General features: G+C 40.9%; 1 protein-coding gene across 1 annotated transcript in view; it reads left to right on the top strand.

Moving 5' to 3' along the window:
- NALF1 (NALCN channel auxiliary factor 1) overlaps positions 1 to 17,375 on the top strand; it is a gene marked incomplete at its 5' end in the record, with an annotated part of 432,644 nt that extends 415,269 nt beyond the window's left edge. The window contains 2 exons of the mRNA XM_056862145.1: positions 2,087 to 2,258; positions 16,581 to 17,375. Of these exons, the coding sequence (XP_056718123.1) occupies positions 2,087 to 2,258; positions 16,581 to 16,876 (468 nt within the window). The remainder of the gene's footprint in view (positions 1 to 2,086; positions 2,259 to 16,580) is intronic.
- Positions 17,376 to 24,165: the final 6,790 nt, after the last annotated feature.

Here is a 24,165-nt window from a genome sequence, read left to right as displayed (position 1 = left end):
AAAATTTTTGTACAGCCTTTAATTACATATCCATGCTGTTCAAATATGGTGGTACATGGGAAATATTATTAAAGGGGTTCTGGTTACAGTGGAACTCCTAGGAAAGGAGGTAGTCTCCGTGGTGTGACTAGACAAAGCATTTATGAATACAAACATAAATATGGATTCTTGCTGGTGATAAACACTGCAAATTGGTGCACATCAGTTTGTTATTAAAGAAGCAGAGTCCTTTAGCCTTGAATGACATCACCAGAAAAATTGGGGTTGATTCCTGGATATGAATGCAAGAGTCATTGTTCCTTCAGCTTTTTTTTCTTTTCATTTTGAGATCTCGGTTTCAAGTAATAATATAATAGTATTTACTTAGTGCGGTTGTTAAGTGCTCAACTCCTCTAGAGATGCAATCCTTTTAACTGCTTCAGCCAGGATATGATCATCAGATGCAGGGAACCAGCACCACCTTCTGTGAATATGTGTGATTTGCTTTACAAAGTGAAAATGTAAAAGGAAAGCAGATCGGTGTCTCTCTTTTAGAAGTGTTTTCATTTTCAGAATTCAACTTTTTTTATCTTCTAGAATTAGTGCTGGATTTTGGATTCCCTCTGTTAAGGGTCAGGATTCTTCAGAAGTAGTTAGGGTTGCCAACCTCCAGGTGGTAGCTGGAGATTTCCTGCTATTACAACTGATCTCCACGCAACAGAGATCAGTTCACCTGGAGAAAATGGCCACTTTGGCAATTGGACTCTATGACATTGAAGTTCCTCTCTAAACCCCATCCTCCTCAGACTTCACCCCCAAAATCTCCAGATATTTCCCAACCCAGAGCTGGCAACCCTATATGTAGTATTTGCCAGGGATGCAAGATTCTAGGCTAGCAGGATTAACAACTGTAGCAGCAGCTTGGCCTCTTTCTTGTTGGCCACGGTCTTCTCCTCGGCTTATACCTTGTATAAGCTGTGCCCCAGGGGCTGTTAAAAATGGGCTAGGTGATGACAGAACGGATCTGTTCTTCACAGTTGACTGATGGGCAGGGCATTATCTTTAAAGGATTTATCCAGAGCTGAATTTAGGCACAAGCTAAGTAAGTGAAAGGGAACCCCGTGGCACAGAGTGGTAAGCTGCAGTCCAAGCTCTGCTCACGACCTGAGTTCGATCCTGACAGAAGTTGGTTTCAGGTAGCTGGCTCAAGGTTGACTCAGCCTTCCATCCTTCCAAGGTCAGTAAAGTGAGTACCCAGCTTGCTGGAGGTAATTGAAGATGACTGGGGAAAGCACTGGCAAACCACCCCGTAAAACAAAGTCTGCCTAGTAAACGTTGGGATGTGACGTCACCCCATGGGATGTGACGTCACCCCATGGGTCAGGAATGACCCGGTGCTTGCACAGGGGACCTTTACCTTTTTACCTTTTAAATAAGCAATAGTTTCAGGCCTCAGTTTATGATGGTCCTCTAAAAACAAAACAAAAATACTGAATTTCTGGTAATGCTTTGGGACACCTTAAACTTGACATAGAATAGGGCCTCGGCATATCTTATGGTTTCTGTTTTAGGACTCCATTCCTCCCGGTTGGGTGTGGTGGTTTCCTGCTCTTTTTATTACTTCATCCCCTGCATTTTGTATCTCACTAGCTATTCCTTAAGAACAGTTGGGATGGGTTATTAGACATTTTGGGGTAATCAGAAATTATAATGAGTGGGGAAGCTCAAGTCTCAGTTTAAGCCTGGAGGACCATATTTAATTTCTTGATGAATTCTAATTCAGCACTTACGCGTTGTGTATTCCTTTTGGAGGATTTTTTTGTTTTGCAAATATTCAGCACCCCTGGTCAAAGCATATGTCATCTTCCAAGGGAACTTGAATGGATGGCATGATCACGGAGTGAACAAACCTATGTCTATGTAATTTGGGGAAATGGTTTTAGAGACATGAAAAGAGAGTAATATGCTAGGGTCTTCTTTTGCCTGATCGAGAGCCACTTAGAATTTGGCTCAGGCTGGCATTCAGTACATGTCTCATCCTGCCTGTGCTGGTTTTGCTCATCTATACATCTGATGCTTCTCTCTCTCTCTCTCTTTATCTCTTTAGACTGTCTACAAAGCCTGGCTCTGTTCCCAGTATTTTGAGGTCACACAGTCTCACTGCAACAACACAATTCCTTGCAAGCAATACTGTTTGGAGGTTCAGACAAGGTGTCCATTTATATTACCAGACAACGATGATGTCATCTATGGAGGACTATCCAGTTTCATCTGTACAGGTATTGCTTGCCTCAGTACCTCTTTACTAGCTCCTTTTTGAACATAGCTCTGTAAGATACTTGGTTCGTGATAATTACTAGAGAGTGGAGATTATCAAAGATTTTAAAGCAGAGATGGCCAAATGTATCTAGTTCCAAAAGGAACCATACCAGGACTATGGATATGGCTGAGAATCACTTGAGACCCCCCCCTTATTAGGTAGGCTTCTGCCTCTCTTCCCATCATTCTGCAACTACCACTGCTGTTTCCTCACTGCCAGGAGCTGCAAAAAAACCCTTATTGCGATTCTCTCTCACTGTGTCTATAATGTCCACGTGGGAACTCTCGTATGTGAACCATATGTGAATGGGATCACACTCCCACCAAAAAAAGCAGGCTCATGGTTGGCTGGGACTGCTGAATCCTGGTCTACATGTTGAGGCTATGTCTCCTCTGTTGCACATAATGCCTTTGTCCAGCTTTAGCTTGTGCACCAACTGTAGCCTTTCCTTAAGTAGGCCGTGCTCTGATCGGACTCAGGCTGCAGTGTGTTCTATGGATGCTGTTTTTGAAGATGGTTCTGAAACTTCAATGGATGCAAATCGTCACTGTTTTTAAAATAACTTCATTAGGGGCTGATTTGCTTTTAGGCATTCACAGATCTGATTATTACCTTTAACGGCTTAAATGGCTCTAGATCAAGGTTACCTAAAGGGCTACCTGTTCACATACAAATATACCAGCCAGTAGCACTTTAAAGACTAACAAAATTTCTGGCAGGGTATGAGCTTTCGTGAGTCACAGCTCACTTCTTCAGATACAGGCTGATATTTCTGGACGCTGAAAAAGCGTTTGACAATGTGAATTGGAAATTTATGAAGAAAATATTAGAGTCTATGGGTTTGGGGATAAATTTCAAGACAGCTATTGAAAACATATAGTTATCAGACAGCTAGGCTGTTGATAAATGGTACATTATCATCACAATTTGAAATCCAAAAAGGTACTAGACAAGGCTGTCCTCTTTCTCCTTTACTGTTTATTTTAGTATTAGACGTTTTATTGAAAAAGATTAGACAAACTGAAGATTTAATTGGATTCCAATTTGGGAGAAACCACTATAAGATTAAAGCATACGCAGATGACATTGTATGTTTTTTGATTAATCCTAACGACCAAGTTGAAAATTGGAATAAAATAATGGAGGTTTATGGAAAGCTTGCAGGTTTTAAAATAAATAAAAACAAAACTAAGGTATTGGTTAAAAATATGAATCTATCACAGCAACAAGAACTAATAAAAAAAATCAGGTTTTAACATTAAACATAAAATAAATTATTTGGGTATATGGTTATCCCCAAACAATCTTAATTTATTTCAAAATAATTATATCAAGCAGTGGCAACAAATTGTAATAGATCTTAAAAATTGGGGGGAAATACCGTTATCACTATGGGGTAGAATCTCTGTGATTAAAATGATGAAATTACCTATGCTTTTTTTGTTTCAAAATTTACCAATTTTAAAAGGAGTACAAATATTTAAAAACTGGAAGAAAGATATTTAAAAAATTTTATGGGGTGAAGAAAGACATAGAATAACTTACAATAATTTAATTGAACTAAAAGAAACAGGAGGCCTGGGTTTACCCGACTTGAGAATGTATTATGAAGCAGCTTGTTTTATTTGGTTAAAGAATTGGATTTTATTAGAGAATCCCAAATTATTGGAAATGGAAGAATTCAATTTACGTTTTGGATGGCATGCATATTTATGGTATGAGAAGGAGAAAGTAAATAAAGAATTTAATTTTCATATCATTAGATTTGGTTTATTTCAAACTTGGAAAAAATATAAAGGGTTTTTGGAAAGTAAAACCCCAGGTTGGATTAATTCGGTAGAAGCTTTTATGAAGAGAGGTATACAATTAAATTTGGATATGGATATTTATAGAGAGATTACAGAGTATAGGGAAGGGGTCTGGTCGTCAAAGAGTAGAGAAGAGCTTAAAATTAAAGACTGGTTTATGTATTACAAATTAAAAGATATATTTAATAAAGATAAGGTGAAGGGGTTTCATAAAAATAAATCTAAATTAGAAATTATACTAAATAAGGGGAATAAAGGATTGATAGGAAGGATTTATAAATTATTAATTGAAGTGAATCTAGAACAAGAAAGGATTAAATCAGTGATGGTGAAATGGATGAAGGAGTTAGGATATAATATTGATTTGGAAATATGGGGAAAATTGTGGAAAAAAGAATATAAATTTACAATTACTAATGAAATAAGAGAGAACCTATATAAAATGTTTTATAGATGGTATATAACCCATGTCATGATAAGTAAAATGAAAAAAGGCGATACGGACCTATGTTGAAAATGTGGAAATGAAAAAGCAACTTATGCATGCATGGTGGATGTGTAAAAAAATTAAAAGATTTTGGAGAAAAGTATTAAATGAAACTAATAATTTGGTTAGCTTCAAAGTAAAAAAGGATCCTGCCTTTTGTTTATTGGGAATCCCTAAAGATAAAATGGACAGAAGTGATAGAATCATATGTCAATATAGTTTTGCAGCAGCAAGAATTACAATAGCTAAAACCTGGAAGCAAGTAAATAAACCTTCAATTAATGACTGGAGAGAGAAATTATGGATGTATATGCGGATGGCCAAATTAACAGATTCCTTACATGGAAAGGATATGGAAGAATTTAAGAAAACATGGTCAAAGGCTGCCTCATTTTGGGACAAACTGGCAAAAATGAATTTTACTAATTTAGTTACTGAGTTATAGAGAAATTGTTAATATTTTTATAATATTGTTAGTATACTAATTTTAAAACTGTTATAACACTTCTCCGGAAGTTCACCGTGGTGATGGGACACTGTATCAAGGTGGATGGTGGTTTTTTAGGGCACTGTGAACTTTGTAATTTCTATTATATTATGTAGTTCTAATTGATTTGTAAGTGCTCTTTTGTATTTTCTTTTTCATTTGTATTTGTTTTGTTTTGTTTTTCATTATAAAAATAATAAAAATTTATATAAAATAAAAAGAAGTGAGCTGTGACTCACAAAAGCTCATACCCTGCCAGAAATTTTGTTAGTTTTTTAAAAAAAAATAATTAAAGTTTATTGGATAATAACAATAACAATAAACAATAACAGCAACTGAAAGAAGCAGGAAAAAAAGACAATCTTCATGAATTTTGTTAGTTTTTAAGGTGCTACTGGACCCTTGCTCTTTTCTACTTTCCTTGAGAAGTGTGCTTTGGCTATGACTATTTTTGATCTGGTCTCATCCAGGGAAGACTATGGTACTGAGTTCAATGTAAAACTGTTTAGAAGCTTCAAATGCTTCAAAGTACAGCAGCAAGACTATTGACTGGCACCAAATATCAGGAACTGCACTGGCTGCCTATTAATTTCAAGGAACAATTTAAATTCCTGGTTATTACCTATTTAAAGACCATGTGTACCCACATATTCATTGCCTTTGGTTACGCTCTTCATGAAAAGGCCTTCAGAATCTTCCTGAGAAGGTTAATGAGAGGTTCGGTGTATGGCTATCAAATGTTTCAGTAGTAGCATTCTATTTGTGGAACTTCCTCCTCCCAAGGGCCCTTAGTGTCTAGCTTCATTAACTTTTGGTACCAGTGTTCCCAAAGCAGACCCCGGGGGCTGGGGGTTAGCTTGTTACAGGATTTCCAGACAGATAAACAAGAGATCCTTTATCTGTGTAAATTAATTTTTTCTTTGGGAACCACTGTTCTGGTTTTAATTCCAGAACAGTATTCCCAAAGAAATGTAAATCAACTACTTCAAACTAGATGAAGTCTTCATTCACTGGCAATCAATCACACTGTTATGATCACAACCCTTAGACCACAATGAAACATAGTAAAACACAATAAACCACATTGAACCGCAACAAACTGCTCTCCTTCCCAAATACACACCTAGGCACTCGAACACACTCTGTGCAGATGGGGTAAGGATGGGGGATGAGACGAAGAAAGGGAAGGAAGGATGTTAAGATGGGCGATACTACCTGATCCAAGGTATGCAAGAGACTGTGTTTCCCAAATTAGAGTGTCTCCACTTTGGTTGGGGCAATTAGCACGGAGACAGAGCTTTGCGAGAGGTTGTGTAACCAGAATCTTTGCAGCCTTTGCATATAGGGATAAGCCGTTATGGAAAAACTCCCAATAAAGAAGCAGTTATACGTTCTTGTAGGTTATCCGGGCTGTGTGACCGTGGTCTTGGTATTTTCTTTCCTGACGTTTCACCAGCAGCTGTGGCAGGCATCTTCAGAGGAGTAACACTGAAGGACAAAGTGGAGAAGCAGTTGTTTCCAAAGAAATTGATTTTTATTATTAAATGATTTAAAGCGCAAAAAATAGCACATACCCACAATTCATGTAAGAGCTCAGAAGCAAAAGGGTGGAGGGGTGGGATTGAGTTAGGATTCGGGTGATAATTACCTATCTTGAAGAGCGATGTTTGAGTGAAAGCAGTGCTGAAGAGAGGAGGAAACTAACCAGTGTCTCTGGGAAGCAAAATGAGACCTTAGGTATCTAAAGAAGTGAGCTGTGGCTCACGAAAGCTCATACCCTACCAGAAAATATTTTTGTTAGTCTTTAAGGTGCTACTGGACTCTTGCCCTTTTTTACTACAAGTAAGGGGTGAGTGTTCAGTTCCAAAGACACACACACACACGCTATGAATGCCATGAGGGTTAATATTTATACCCGGAAATGGATCCTGGGGCAATATTAGGTAACTGGCAATAAAAACTTTACCAGGGACAAAGAACTTAATTGCTCCTCCAGAGTCTAAACAAAGAAAAGGGTAGAAGACTGATGTGTGTCATTCAGGCGACAGTCTGAGTGATTGCTTTGTTTAATTGCTGGTGATTGCTCTGTATAGATATTAGAACATGGGAAAATGTCTAAGGGGTTTTCCCAGGATAGGTGTGAGGCAGACAGGAGGTTTGCTTAATCTCTCCTGAATACTTGATGACTGGCATGATGGTGCATCAGATATGTAAAGAATAGCTGTGTGTGTGTTAAGTGCCTTCAAGTTTCTTCCGACACATGGCGACCCTATGAATGAAAGTCCTCCAAAATGTCCTATCTTTGACAGTCTTGCTCAGATCTTGAATAGCTAGGCTACTAAAAGTTCCCATTATTTTCCAGGTATCTGCCAGAAGTGCTTGATTTAATATGCGAAGGGAAGTTTAGTCACCCCCATTGTTAGTCAGCCTTTCATACTCCGAGCCAGGTGAAAATACAACCTCTGAAGTGTAGCACATATGCCAAGATAGATTCCAGGTCCCTTGAAGATTGGTTCACCTCAGCATAGCAGTGCCCTGCTTTTGTGCTAGCCATATGTACATTATGGCACCCCAGGTAGCTGGAGCAGTCTGGCCCCTAACAGCTGAGAATTGTGGGGATTCCATACAGCAGAAGTCCCAGGCAGCAAAGTATCCAGGAAAGAAGAGTCTGCAAAGCAGTTGCAGGAGTATCTAGGTTGTGAGAGAACCTGGTACACTATTCACTGACCTGGGATGATCCTTATATGGAGAAGGACCCCATATTTGGACATAGGACCCCATTTCTCAGGATTGGGATTAGTCCAAGAAGTTTGAATTTGACTGGGTAGTTTGAAGGTAAATTGCTGTCTAAATCTGGCAGGCAGATTATGAGGTGACATTCAACATTGCAAGGTGGGGTGATCATTAGCTGGGTTTCTCATATTAACAAAGAACAGAGTGTGAAATGGTGGTAAAACTGTCCCGTTGATGGCTCATCCTGAGTGGATCAGATTGTCAGGCTGCTTTGATCAATGGTTGGATTGGAGGTAACACTTAAGGGTTGACCAGGGTTGACTTCAACTGGAAATGGTTCATACTGCTTTGATGAAGCATTCCTTGGAGCAAGGGCTATGCTTGTATTGAGAATGCCTTGGAGCTGGGGGTATGTAAATGCTCTGTGTATATCACTGTCATCCTGGCTCAGTGACAGAATGTGCCTTGGTCACGGCAGACCAGGTGTGCTTTTTGAGACTCACTTAGCAATCCCTACCTCACTTAGGCTTTAAGAGGGGTGCCCTACAAGGCAACTAAGAGGGGATTGGGGATCAGTCTGTATAGGGGTGGGGAATGGAAATTAATCCAATCCCTTATGTGGGGCAATTTCCCAGCACTCACTTGGTGCAGGATATTCCACCTGTATAAAGCAGCAGGGTTCAAAATAGCCAAATGCTATGTGGAGGAAAATGAACAGCACACATATTAAAATGGAAGAAAACTATTTATTAAATGTTTATAAAGACCTTTAAAACAATCAACGTTTTCCTTGAGAAGTTTCTACTACTTTTACCTCATATTAATTGAAACATTGTTACATCTTTAGTGAGTGTGAGGCAGAGAGCGAACACAGAGTGATACTGACAGACTGACTGAAACTGACGTTTCCAGTGACAGTTGGCTTCAAGTAACTGTCACCAGAAGGGAGGGGCTGATTCTACAGGAGCACAGAGCCCACTGTCAATCAAATTAGGCTCCAGTGTTTAATCCAAGACCCTCTTACTCACCTGGACTTTTCATTGATTTTAAAATTATTTTTACTTGATTAGTTTCCTTTCTGTCTGGTTTTGCAGTTCACTCATTGTAGCTGCTAATTATTTGCCATGTTGAATTGTGATTTATTTTAACGTTTTCATGCAAATCGTAGTTGTGAGCTGCTTCAGAAACATGCAGTTAAGACCATGCTGACTAAAATAAGTATGTCAGACATACTGCCTTGTCTCTGAAACTCCGTCTGAACATCTGTTTTCATGGCATCAAGCCTTATACGTTTTCAGTGTCCTGTTTGTTTGTTTGTTTTTACCCAGAATTTTTGATGACTGGTGTTTTAGTTGGCCTACTTTTAATGTTCCAACATTTTCTTTTGTTTTATTGCTCCGGTATTCAACATCATTATATTTTACCACCCCCTGTTGTCTCAGTATTTTTATATTTTAGTACATGTTATTGTTGCTGTGGTTCATTGAGGAAGTGGTCCTAATCTACTCAGATTTAAGTCTCATGGTATTCATTGGGGTGTACCCGCAGGAAAGTGGTTTTAGGATTGCTGTCTGATTTTTTTTTTAATCGTGGACAGCTGAATTTCACTGTGATTATTTGAGTTTCTGTGGGTTTTTTGTCAAATAGTTATTTGTTATGATCTCATTGGCTGTTATAAGAATTGAGGTTGCATTATTAGAGATTTGTAAATTATCGAAAAGTATTGGTTCAGAGTGAAGGGAATGAATGTTTCAAATAGGAAAATAAATAGATAAACTAATCTCAGTTACATTTCTATAACAAATGGATATGTCTAAAATCAACTTTTTCTCTACCAAGAGAGAGCTCTGTAACTCCCTCTAGGTCTCCTGCATAACAGCCTTATAGCTATATACTTATTACTTCCCTCCCTCTCTCCTTCCCTATCTTTGTACCATCCTGACTCACAATCCCTAAACATCATGGCATAAAGACAGCACAGGCTCCTCTTTATGTATTCTACCTGTTGAGAGCCAGAGTGGTGTAGTGGTTAAGAGCAGTGGTTTGGAGCAGTGGACTCTGACCTGGAGAACCGGGTTTGATTCCCCACTCCTCCACATGAGCAGCGGAGGCTAATCTGGTGAAGTGGATTGGTTTCCCCACTCCTACGCATGAAGCCAGCTGGGTGACCTTGGGCTAGTCGCAGCTCTCTTAGAGCTCTCTCAGCCCCACCTACCTAACAGGGTGTCTGTTGTGGGGAGGGAAAGGGAAGGTGATTGTAAGCCGGTTTGATTCTTCTTTGATTCTTCTTCTTCTTTTTCCTCGACTATAATTTTATTTTGATGCTCCAGTGGGTTCCTGCCCAGAGCTCTGTGTGTCCGGCTCCTTTTGGCCAACGCTCTTTCAGAGCAGGACCAGATCAAGCTCCCCTTGCTATTGGCTGAGCGCTTTTGTCCTAAACCAAAATGTGCAGAATGAACAGAAAGGGAAGAACCTTGCTAAAAGAAGGACCTGGTAGGACAGTAACCGCCAACCCCACTCTTCTGCCATAATTACCACTGCCTGCCAGTTGCAGATTGGCAGCATTGGCCACACCCAGCACAAATAGCACCATCTTACATTGGTAGGCAGTGGTGAGAGTAAACTCTAAGAGCACACTAGGAACTCAAAAAGGGAAAGGTCCCTGAATCTTTCCTTTGCCATCTGTACATTCTGTTTAGCCCTTGTTTACACAGACTGCTGAAAAAAGGGTAAATGGCCTATATGGCTAGAGTTTACTCATGTGAGAGGCTACTGCAAGTTCAGTATGAAACCCTTGCAGAGGATGGCTACATGACCCAGAGCCTGACCCTCCCCCCACACACACACACAGCTGACATACATTGAATTCACACTCTTGAGTTCTGTATGAAGGAAGGGGTATTCATGGCTGCTAGTAAAAATGGATACTAGTCATGATGCATAACTATTATCTCCAGGATCAGAGGAGCATGCCTATTATATTAGGTGCTTTGGAACTCAGGCAGGACAATGCTGCTGAGGTTGTCTTGTTTGTGGGCTTCCTGGAGGCACCTGGTTGGCCACTGTGTGAACAGATTGCTGGACTTGATGGGTCTTGGTCTGATCCAGCATGGCTTTTCTTATGTTCTTATGAACCATTCCTTCTTAATAGTCACCTTTCCATAGTTTAACAATCAAATCACATTTCTTAAAGAAAATAAATCTGTGGTCATTTGGTCATCTTAACATGATGGGAAGGGGGGAAATACCTAGGTTTTGAAATATTTCAGGGAGAATCATTAATATTGAATAGGAGCCATCCTTTATCAGCCCTGCTTTATGACAGTGCTATTAATTCTAACGGGTGCATACCATATCACGGCTAATTAAATCTGTTTAATATCCCAGGCAGAACTTATTGCTCACCTTTAAAGAGGCACCGCTGGGATGAAGATGGTAAGGTGGTTCACACTGAGCCCAGGAATATCTGCAAATATTTTTTCCATAGAGTACATCTACCACAGTCATAGGATTGGCAAAGCAAATGTGATCAAGCTTCTGGTCAAATATTGATCAAACAATGGCCAACTAATTTTCAATATTAGCATTGTTATAACAACAAAAGATACTGTAATCATTTATGCAAATTACATTAATTAATAGAGTTCAATTCACCTGGAGAAAATGGCTACTTTGGCAATTGGATTCTATGGCATTGAAGTCCCTCCACACCCCAGACCCCTCCCTCCTCTTCTTAAGGACTGAAAATCCACACAGGTGGCCTTGAGACTCAGCATAGCTTTGGCCACAAACACACGCAGCCGACAAAACACAATAAGAATCAAGCTGATTCTGAAATGTGGAAGATGAGCAATTGCAACTTCCTTCCCTAATAACAACATAGTTAGAAGAAGAAGAATTCGTTTATTTGTTTAGCCATAGGCCATTACAAAATATCCTTACATATGTACAAAAAGCCAAAAAAGGGATAAAATTGCAACAATATACATTGCCTGGATAAAAGCTATTTCATACAAAATCTCTATTAAAACAAAGGCCGCACTCATTTGCTTTCCTGTACAAATTTTTTTTAAAATAGCTTCAAGAGCTCTAATCTTCCTGGAATAACAGCATAGTTGGAACTAACATTTTGGGTCTCATTGTTCTAATCTAAGATGTGCATATAAAACTGTATTAGATTCAACTTGGAAATTCAGTCCCCATGTCATAGAGCGCAGGCACTGCATGTTCCTAACAGCCAGTGTGAAAGATGCAGCACATCTTGTGTAGAAGGGCTATGCAACTTCTGTTGTTGTGTTTTAAATTCTGTAAGTTTTGTGCAGGGGTCACCTCACCACCACCTTTTTACAATTTGTGGTAGGTGACTGGCGACACCTAGTGGAGAACAACAGACATTTCAAGTTTCAACCCCATTAGATAATAATGTGCAATCTTTGGACAGGAGTCTGAGATTGTAGCTACATTACAGACTTAGTTGATATTTATTCCCTTTCACACAAACAGTTGAAGTTGTCTTATCCTAGGTCAGATTACTGGTTTATCAGGATCATCTCCTTTCACTGGTAGCGGCTCTCCAGAGTCTCAGGCAGAGGTCTTTCACATCACCTACTTACTTGAGCTTTTTAACTGGGGATGCTGGGGATTGAACCTGGGACCTTCTGTATGCCAATGCTCCACCAGTGAGCTGTGGCCCCTTCCCAACCCATGGCCCCTCTTTCTGAGAAACTCTAAGGGGAAGGAATGGTTTCCAGAAGAGAACCCCCTGCACCTTCATCAAACTACAGCTCCCAGGATGCTTTAAAGGGAACTCTAACCATTATTCTGGTAGAGAAGCAATTATGTATGTAGTAAAGATGTTCTCTGAATATTGCAAGAGGAATGTACTTAGCCGTACGTATAAAGAGAAAGCAGTGTTACTTGAATTATACAGGCATTCCATGTGCTTGTTTGGGGCAGTATATTTTTAAGGTCAGCACGATCTGTAGGTTGCTTCATCCCTGTTATGTATAGCCTATATTTGAAGAAGATTTGGAAGGAACTGTGCACCTTGAGTTGATGCAGTGGGCTATCAAGGATTCGTTGTGACTTTGCTGGAATGATGAGGCATGACTTTTGGGCCACGCCCTCATCCTGAACTGGCTATCTGATGATGTCACATAGCCAAATCTGATTGGCTGCATGGTTCCATAATGAAGCTAGTTCATAGAACGGACAGGAAGCATTGCCCCAAACTGGCTTCTAGAGAGAAACATACAGACCATTCTGATTGGCTATGTATCATTATGATATAATCACACCAGTTACATGATCCCTGATTAGCAAGAATCATGAATCTCACAGGAAGCACATGGTATTTATTTTTTAATGGTGCAAAAACAGCTGTTAAAAAGAGAAGAAATGTAATGGCCAAAAAGGTAATCATTTTTCTTACACTTTTCTGACTCTAAGAGCAAAATACATTTCCAAATAAAATTCCAAATAAAATTCACTATTTTAAATGTATTTATAAAAGAAAAGTTATTATTAGCCAGCCAATGTGGGCATCTTCAAAAAGAAGAAGAGGAAGATATGTTTTTATACCCTGATTTTCTTTACCTTTAAGGAGGTACCCTGATTTTCTTTACCTTTAAGGAGGCTCAAACCGGCTTACAACCGCCTTCCCTTCCTCTCCCCACAACAGACACCTCGTGAAGTGGGGGGGGGGGCTGAGAGAGTTGCGAGAGATCTGTGACTAGCCAAGGTCACCCAGCAGGCTCAATATGAAGGTGTGGGGAATCAAACCCTGTTCTCCAGATTAGAGTCCTTCTTGCTTAACCACTACACCATGCTAGCTCTCAAGGAGATCATTCCACAAATGGGGTGCCAGAGCTTGAAGTCCCAGCTCTCCTGCTGAACTCTCCTCACTCATGCTGACACCTAGTTGAGTTTTTTTAGAAGCTCATTGTTTTTAACATAAATTCTTGAATGTTTCTTTATCTTTTATGTACTAACCCTTGAAAATGTATTAAAAATGGGGGGGGGGTGGAAATCAAGCCAGGAGCTGGTGTAGACATGGGGAAAGGGGCACTTACCTGTGGAAATAACTGTTCATACGTGTTATCTACTTAGCACAAGTGGGGTGAAATCAGAGAAGAACACTCTTTTATAACTAAAGAAAAATCACAAGATGTGAAAAAGGAACTGCATTCTTCCCTCAGTCAACACCTATCATGTTACACAACTCCCATAGGTCAATAACTCATGAGTAACTATTTCCAGTGGTAGGCTGGTAATAGTAACAATCAGCTCTCCATTTTTTAGCCCTTCCTAAAATATTTAGTGGCTTTTCTTGGTTAAAATTTCAAGATAAAGTACAAATACCAGCTTTTTAAAAGAATTACAGTGCCAGTGTATGTAAATATTGGACTTTTTTGCAGCTCTGCTAGCATATTGTCAAGAAGCAAAGGTAAGTAGAACTGTAAGAAAAAATAACTGTTCGAGAGTTAAATAGATGGTAATTATACTGTCCACTCGTATTTCCGCTGGTATGATTAACTTGATTAAACTAGATTAAGTGCTAATATGCTTCCTAAAGTGGCTTCAGATCGTATGATTAAACCGAAATCCCAAACACATTTTTCTTGACATTCAGCCCCACTGATTTTGGCAGTCTGCTCTGTACAAGCATCACTCTTGCGGCAAAATGGGACCGAAAATTCAACTATGATGTGAAAGTGTATATAGAGTTAATCCCTGTGATAATGTATTAATGATTGAGATTAAGGTGTGTAAACTGTTTGAATTAAGTTGCTCATAAGAGCATGCATGTAGGGGACAGGGACGCACATTTTGGTTTCTGAGTGCTCTAAACAGATTGATAAGCAATTCTTTGCAACCGTAAAACAGTTGCACTTAACTGTTGTTCATCAAGTGGTCTTCTGTGCAGGCACCCGTTGGGACTGTGGTTGTGCAGGCCAGCCACAGAAAAGATTTTCTAAGCTTTCTAGTAGATTAGGAGTGCCCCTCCTCCCTCTGGCGCTCTCCCACAAAACAATCACATAACCAGGAGAGGGGCGCTACTCCCTCAGTTCTCTCCATGTCCCCACTGGAGGCCCCCAAGAAACTAATGTTCCAGAGAGTTCACAGTGTTACGCCAAGCAAAGGGGGTCTCGGTTTATTGGGGGAAATTAGCTGGAGACTAGATAGAGCTTTGCAAGAGGCTGGCGTGGGGGGGTGTCTTTTAACCAATTCTGCTCTAGATGAGTGAACCAATGGAGAGCGACTCAATAACAAGGAGGCTTTTATGAATTTTAAGGAGTTTATTTAAAGTAATCCAATTGGTTGCCCACACACACACAATTCCCAACACATACAGAGCTCAGAAAATAAAGGTTTAAAAGTCCCAAGTGGGTTCTTCTCCTGAAGAGCGAGGTCCAGAATGGCAGCAGCAAAGAAAGCAAGTAATGGCCAGTACTACAAGCTAGGAAAACGATACATGCAAGTACTGTGGCTCACACTTTGGATCCAGTAAGTGGTAGCAATATGACTGTGGCCAATGGGGCTATATTTATACCCCAAAATGTAGCTGGAGGATATGACTGGCAATGGCTGGGAATGGCTGGACATTGCCAGTGACAAAGGCTTGATTGCTCGAGATAGGATTAATCGGGTGTGGTGAATAAGAACATCAGATAATGATGGCTGGGACACCTGGCATTAAGTGTCCAAACATTGAGTGATAGACTTGGGAATTAAGGTTGGGTCCGGAAGGTGAGACAGCGAGCGGGCTTGGCTTGCAACAGGATGGAGTTAGATTTCATGTGAATGGACTTGATGAGATCTGGCTGGGTGTGCCCGGTCTACTGTAGGAAGGGTACAGAAATGTAAAAGGCTTGTCTTAGTCTTCTTTGGTCTTCATGGAAAGCAGCAACATTCCTTTCAAGGGGTGGTATGGCACAACTTTGCTGGATCAGCCCTGTCAGCTTGCTTCAGCCTTGGTACAAACAAGATGGATGCCAGGAAACCCATTTTGTCTCTGGCTACACAGCACTGTTCCATCCTTTGCACACTAGCTCCAGTCCTGTACACCATGCGGTGTCCCAGGATTGCTTAGGGCCAGTTCAACAGAAGGGTAGGAGGGAGGGATGTGTGCCTGCCCAGAAGACCACTCGATGAACAATTTTAAAGTCACAGTCAGCATAATCCAGAGAAGGCCCCTTTTTGGAAATCCAGAAACATGTCTTCTTTAAATGCAGTTTACTCCTAACTAGAGAGAAACAAGTTTCCGTTTCAAGAATGAGGTGAGGAAAAAACACAGAACACCAATGATGATCCTCTCTTCACCATGGCAAAAAGAGAATCCAGGGAGTAGTGCCTCTCCTTCTGGTCATGTGATCATTTTGGTGGGAAGGCACCAGAGGGAGGAGAGGTGCTCCTAGTCTCCTAGAAAGTTTTAGAAAGCTTTTCGATAGCTAGCCTGCAGGACCACAGTCTCAGTGTGGGACTGCACAGAAGCCACGATGATATAGAAGTCTTAAAGTTATTAAAACTGTCTGGCAAAGTAATTTTACACTTGCCTGCCAACTTTCAATGTGTTTAAACACAGTTCAAGTCACCATGAGTTGATGCTGTGGCAGGTGGAAGTGCTTTTCTGAATGATCTGACCTGGATCAAAACCACAGCTTCTGGAAAACGTTTGAATAGTGGGGTTTGTGTCAAGATATTTAGAAGACTACTGCGTTAGCAATAGTTATGGGAATTCACTTTCTGCTTTTTTAAATCCCACAGGGCTCTATGACAACTATCCAACCAATGCAGAACCAGAATGCTGTGATGTCAGATGGGGACTATTATCAGATTACCAATCCAAAGGGACTATAAAAACAAGTGACTCCATGATGTGTCACCGGACATCACTCACAGTTTCATCAGCATCAAGACTGTGTAATAGCAGACTCAAACTGTGTGTTCTCGTATTAATTCTCCTACATACAGTACTCACGGTCTCAGCAGCACAGAACTCAACAGACCTGGGCTTTGGAGGCATAACAACTTTGGAAGATAATTCAGCCAATGAGGAATAAAATACTCAGTTCATTTCCTCGCATAGGCACACAGCAGGCCCACATGTACTGCAGTCCAAAACAGGAGACTGGGTCCTTTTGCCCTCCGCTCACTTCTCCAAAGGCCTTCTGGATAAAACTCTCAACAAATGGGCCACAATCCAAACAAGGACACATCAAACACAGCTTTTTATTGACTAAAAGGCTGTCTGGTGACTTAAATTTCTCACACCATTTTATACACTGTGTTTTAATGTTTGGAGTTTCTTTTTTTGTTTTTGTTTTTTTGCACTTGTTAATACAGGATTTTATTTTTTGGACAGTTTCTCAGAGCTAAACTAAGTCTTTTCACTGTCTTATCTATTTCTAGTCATTGTGTGTGTTCATCCGATAGTTCTGTCTTTTACGTCTTGTCAGTTTCTATTAGAAGAAAGAACTGCTGTGGTTCCATGGCGTACCTAACAAACAGATGAAGAAGAAAAAAAAAATCAAAACCAAACCCAGCCCCCTAAATGGCCCTCAAGTCCATAAAATGGTTCTCTTCCCCTGATGCCCTTTCTCCACCAGTGCCCCGAGCAGACAGTGCCCGCTTGCTTTCCGTCTGTGTAATCACAATGAATGGATGCCCAATTCAGATCAGCCTCTGCCACCGTTGCGTGAGTCACTTGACCGGAGTAAGCCCAATATGAGAATGTGGGGGGAGGGTAGCAGGACAAAAAAAAGTGCTCCCCTTATCAGGTGGGATCGGACGGTGAACTTTTAATGTAAAGAAACCTATAACAAACTGTTGCTCCAATTCCCATTTTCAAAGAAGTCCAGTCCTTTCTCACTGGTCAGTTGAACAGGAGCAGCCTGGTTGAAAACCCAGTCTGTAGAAACCTACTTTAAAGAGCTCGCCTAGTGAAATAGACAAGAGGCCTTTACAGTGGTGGTGAAAGTTCGGCATTCATTGTGAATTACGAGTTCAAGTCCAATGCAGTCACATAACTGGCAGATGTTAATGTAATCTGTAGATGCAAAGAGGTTCAGCAAAATAAAATTTGCCCCCCTCCCCCAGGAAAACCACAGAGGAACTCTTACAAGCTTATGACTTTCAGCAGCTCCATACATTCAGAATGCTGTAGAAAGCGCCGATATACCCAACAAAAACAAATTATGTTTGGCTATCACATGAGTATCAAAGTGAATGTCATTTAATCTCCAGGACTCACCTTTCTGGTCATTCCTGAGCCCATCTGTTTTCCCAGATGGGTGTACATTTATGTTCCAAGAAGTACACCGTCCTGTGGTTTGGATCCTATGTATCTTCTAGATAGTCTCTGCCACAGAGCATGCTTCCTCTTGCACTAGCACTTCTATTTGCACAGGATCAGTGTTTTTCAATGATCCCATGCTCAAAAGTGCAAGAGGAAGTGTGCTGTACATGGAACTGGTTTGTGGGATCCAAGTCTGTGTGATGTGACATGGTGGACATTTGCTGAGGGAAACACTAGCATAAGGTTCACATTACATGATCTACATCTGAGTAATCTTCAAAATAATTGGGAGGGGGAATCGGTTAAGGAGCACAGCGCAGCAGCAGGGGGGATTTCAGCCTGCCCTCCTTTCCACCCCACACCGTTTTTGACAGCAAAAAATGGCAGCTGGGGGGCTGTTTCTCCCGCTGGTGGTTCCGCGTCTGCTCAGCACATGTGGGTGGATGAGTGTAACTGGTAGTGAGATAAACAGCCCCCCCCTGGCACCATTTTCTGCTGTCGGAAGTGGTGTAAGATAGAAGGGGGTGCAGGCTGAAGACCATCTTGCTGACAGATTATGTTCCACAGCTGATTTGGGCACCCCCCGCCCCCCACATACACACACTATTTTGACAGTAAGTCCAGGTCAGCCATGACATGTGAGTTGGTTGCCTCAACCCAACTCATATTTCATTTCTTGTGTAATGACACACTAACAGTGCATTCCTGAGCTTTCGGCGTGCGGGGATGGTGGGGAGGAGGCGCTGCTGCAGAGCCTCCTAACCCATTTCCCAGGGCTGAAAACTCAAAAAAAGCCTTTTAAAGGCTTTAAAATTTTTAAATTGGGCTTTTCGCCCCATAGAGAGCAGACGCAGCACCACCGTTCTTGCCGCTGGCGTGCCAGGCTGAAAGGGGACAGACATGCCCTGGCAATGCCCCCGGGGACTCCAGAACACCTCCTGGAATGCCAGCGCAGGACTTTATGCCAGTGGAAGGCCCCATTGGCATCCCGGGGTGGCGCTGCCATGGCAGTGCTGAGAGACCGGTGTCCGGGCCTCCCCGCCGGCATTAGGGCCACGGTGGCATAAGTAGCCCCAACACTGGCATGGAGGGCCCTAATGCCGGCGCAACCCTTTCCTGGCCTCCTGAGGACTTTCATCCTCAGAAGTAAGGAATGCGCTGTAAGACTAGCATTTTTGACAGCACTTGTAACCCGTGAAGCTGGCGCTTGATCCATTATTTCTCTAAGTGCTACATTTTGTTGAAACTGCCCGTGGAGCTCAAGGCGGACAGGGGGCATTGTGAGGGAAAGAAGTCTATAGAATTCTATGTTTTATACAGTTGGGAGACATCCTGTCTTTTTTTTAAAAAAAAATTAACAGATCGACCATTTTGATGAGAGTGCAATAAACCATTACGATGGCTATAAGTAGTCAAGGGGGGGAGGAATAATCAAATTGCCTTTTACATTGCTTTTTTTTTTGTAGGATCATATCACCTGCTGAGTGTATGAGAACTTGCTTTTTAAAAAGGCTTTTTAGAGTTTACACTAGAATAAATGGAAGGAAAAGTTAATAAGGGCTGTTTTTTAAAAAAAACTTTTCATTCCTTCCTGTTCTCTAACTACACTTGGAAAGTGCACTTTAGAGCTGTTTGCTGTGTAGCTGAGAGATGAAGGAAAAAAGATAAGGAGCTATTCTCTTAGCAAACCAGTTACCTACTTTCTAGCTATGAAATCCCTTCGTCCCACCCACCCCCTTTTGAGAAACATTTCTGTTCATCACTGCGGTGTGGATATGCATTTTTATTCATGTTTTATGGTTTGTGAAGTTCTGCAAAAAAAAAAAAATCCCTACTGCTTTAGCAGGTTAAAATAATGCATTTGTTAAGATGTATAAGCTCAACTATTTTGCAAGACTTCTTGTTTTGATAGTGTTTTGCTATGACTGAGAATGAGGATCTTTAAAATGACCTGTGCAAATACAAAAAAAAAAAAGCACGTAAAATGCAGAATTCTTCAGCTTTGGTTTGTTTCCTTCCCTTTCCCCTTCTCCCTCCCCATTGCGCATGCGCACACAAAAGTATTCTACTCCGCATTTTTAAAATATGGTGCTTTTTTTCCCCTTGAAGAGCACGTCTTATGAATTACACTGTACTGTGAAAATGCTCTGAAATGGGAGGGAAGGAAGAGAAAGCTTTAATCAATGGTAGAATGTAGGTTTCAAAGAATGTGGGGGGTTTGTTTGGTAAAAAAAAGTAATGCAGCAATAATGGGGCTGGGTTGCAGCGCCAGAGGGATTAAGCTAGAGTCCCACAAGTAAGAAAGCACGTAGGTGAGCTCTTGTTCAACTGACTTCTTCTCTTGATCTTAAATGTAAATGGTCAGTAAACAGTTTGTTATAAACCTTGATCTACCTCTGCTGTGCAAAGGCCATTCAACGACATCCATGTCTGTGACATTCATGGAATCATTTGGGTTCACTCATCAACTCCATGCGCCTCCATCTTCTTTTCCTTTTCCTTTTTTTTTTGCATTGCGCCAATACAATAGTGAGTTCTGTTCCTCCCGCAGTTTTAAAGTGGCATCTGAAGAAGAGATGCTCGCTGTACTCAACGGGACCCTCTTTTGCCTCATGCTGCAGAGAATACCCTCCGAGAAAATGAGCATTTCCTTCTCCCCCTTCTGATTTTAAATGGAGTTTTTTCAAGGGAAGAGAAATGCAGCTCTACCACTCCTTGGCTTCAGGCAATGGTGTAGGAAAAAGAGAGCTGAGGAAAAAAAAAACCAGTGGCAACCTTAGTCACGTATTTAAAAAAAATGCCAAAAGCCAAACAGACAATGAGTCCAATGAAACAGGAGGACAAACCATTTCAATTAAAGGTGTAATAAATATTGCCAACTTTTCCAAATAGGTGCCTGCAGTTACATGGTCTGTGAATTCTCTGTCACATTTTTTTTTCCTTTTTCAGTCTACTTTCATTGATCTGTTTTTTGAGGAATAATATCACGTTCCTGGGGAGACTGCTGCTGTGATGTATGTTATCATTTGAGCCAGGGTATTTCTACTCCAGCAGTGGGGGTCTGCATCTTTTCTTGGCGGCAGCTAAGAAACCGTAGACCACATAGACAAAAAAAAAAAAGACTTGTTTTATGAAGTTCAGAGAAACGAAATCATGTATGATGCAACAATCCCTCATCCCATCCATTCCTCATCCGTAACAGTTTTCTTGGCACAAACCTGAGCATGCTTGATATTGTGCATCGATTACTTTTGCCCGAATAAATTTGCATCTTGCCGCTGTGACTGCCATCTTGTTCCATTTCTCCTTGTACTGTATGACTTGGACATACATGATGAAGAGCTGGCTTCAGATAAATGATGCTCAGATGACGTTAGCAAAGTGACAAAAGTGATATCTATTTCTCAGTCGTATAGAGCAGATTTTTTTCCCCACCATGTGTTTATTGTTTTATTTTCTGAAACAGGGAAAACTGAGAGTTTGTGCAATATATGAATACTGCAAAGCCAAATGTCATAGATCACTATCAGAGCTATGTTATTTCCTTATTGCATTTACATTTGAGAATACATTATATTGACTTTTCCTTTCATTAAAGAGATAGAATACTTTTTTTGCAAATATAGCAATTGAAGGCTGTCCTTCTGCACTCAAATATCTACTCGACCAAAAAAAAAAATGCAATAAAGATTAAGAACTGTACTAAGTGCAAGAGAGCCATCAACAGATGAAAGACCAAAGATAGCTGAAAATGGATTTCCAAGAAGGATCATCATATACAGTTTCCTGAAAACATAGAATTCAATGAAAGATAAAAGGAATTATTCATCATCTTTAAAAAGATGGGAAATTTAACTAGCAATAATAGTTGGGTTTTTTCCACACTGACCCCCCCCCCCAATCCAGACATATTTCATTGGTTGAGGACCTGTTTCTTCCTTTTCCTGCATTTTACCTACAACAGTAACCATTTCACTCTCTTCAACTTCTGATTCGTGAATTCAAAGGAAGAAAAGAAATACTGGGTAAAATTAGTGTCTTTTGATTCATCACACTTTAATGGGGAGAGGGAGTAAGAGATCATGTAAACAATAGCAAGCTGTAATTTTTGATCAGTGGAGAAAGGTTTTTGCAAACATAAGGGCTGTGTGAATTACCCATAGTCATATGGAAGTGAATATGGTCAAAATGGGAGGGAATGGTATATATAGCATGGTATATATAGTCCTATTTCATCAGATATCGGAAGCTAAGCAGGGTGAGTACTTGGAAGGGAGACCTGAAAGGAAGACTGTAGAGAAAGGCAATGGCAAACCGCCTCTGCTTCTCACTTGCCTTGAAAGCCCTTTGCTGGGGTCGCCATAAGCCTGTTGCGACTTGATGGCACTTGGTGTAGCCTCGTGGTGTAGTGGTTAAGAGCGGTGGTTTGGAGCGGTGGAGACTGATCTGGAGAACCGGGTTTGATTCCCCACTCCTCCATATGAGCGGCGGAGGCTAATCTGGTGAACTAGATTTGTTTCCCCACTCCTACACACGAAGCCAGCTGGGTGGCCTTGGGAAAGTCATTCTCTCTCAGCCCCACTTACCTCACAGAATGTCTGTTGTGGGGAGGGGAAGGCGATTGTAAGCCGGTTTGATTCTGCCTTAAGTGGTAGAGAAGGCATATAAAAACCAACTCTTCTTCTTCTTCTTTACACACACACACACACACACACACACACACACACACACACACACACATAGTCAAAATATCCTGTCTGCACTTCAGAATCACTGCGTCAGGTTAACAACTCTAAGATAACAGTCTTTAAATCCTTCACTGTGTAAACAGATCCTATTATAGATCTGTAAAATTATCATCAAGATATTGAAGAGTTAAATTACTCCACTGAAATGGACTTGCATTTTTGATTATTAACTGCCGACAAGAGTCAGGATCCAAATGTCTAGGCACCCAAGAGGGCTTTGAGATTGTCTTTCTTGCACAGCATGTCCCATGATTGCATAGCATCACTGGGCCAAGCCACATGACCTTGCAGCATGCCCAAACTCTCATTGGCCAGCACATATGAGCATTTTAATTTAACACTACAAAACATTCCCAAGAGCAGAACACCTATGGTGCCCCTGTCATAAACCGCCTGCATCTGTTAACAACCAGAATGCTGGTATGCAGTCAGAAAACAGCTGTGACATGTTCCAAAATTAATTCTATATTCATTTATTACATTAGTATCTTGGAGTTACTGTATTCCACCCCCCCCCCTCTGAACAACTTTGTGATATATGTTAGCCTGAAAAACAATTGAGGGGCAACTGAAGCCACATAGATTCTCTTCTCAGTTTCTTAGATTTGCACCCTTAAATGGTTTCCTAGTTATACTTTTTTTTATTAAAAAGAAAGCAGAAAACTGAAAGCAGAGCTGAGTCTTCACACTGCAGAATTCTGTATGTGGAATACTTTCACACTTATGCTTATTTGTTAGAAAAGAAATAGAAGTTCCTTCTTGTGAGAGAACTCCATACTGGATAGGAAGGGCAGAATAAAGGCTTCTAGCTGTCTATCTAAGCTAGGATGGAGAGAGACCGTAGAAAGCATGCCCAGCCCTCATGGTGGTCAGTGGAAGATGGAGAGGGGAGGGAAGTGACGGGAAGGAAGCATTCTGAAAGTAGCATTCTGGGTAACAAAGGCACAGCAGCCAGAGTGGACAAAGGAAAGGTCAGAGAGCACCCTATCTATCCCTATTCGAACTCTCTTCTGCCTTCCCCTGAGACTCCAAAGTCTACGCTAGTATTAAACGACATTGACCAGTCCATTCCTTCCAACAAAAACATCAGCCAGAATCCAAATAAATAATGATAATTTCTTTCTGCCATTTAGGCATTTGACATACCTTGTCTTCCAATATAAAACAAATTAGGTCGTGTGGAAAGCCAATTCGAGCTGGCTGAGGCAGGAATGACACGTAAGTGCACCTCTGCCTGGCAACACCGCTGCTTATTTTTCAAAATAGGGTTCCATGGAAGGGAGTAGGGTTGTCAGGTCTCGTGCTT

Source organism: Euleptes europaea, chromosome 16 (genome assembly GCF_029931775.1).
Source record: "Euleptes europaea isolate rEulEur1 chromosome 16, rEulEur1.hap1, whole genome shotgun sequence".
NCBI classification, from domain to species: Eukaryota; Metazoa; Chordata; class Lepidosauria; order Squamata; family Sphaerodactylidae; genus Euleptes; species Euleptes europaea.
Note: the sequence above shows the minus strand (reverse complement) of the source record. Positions and strands in the feature narration are given on the sequence as shown.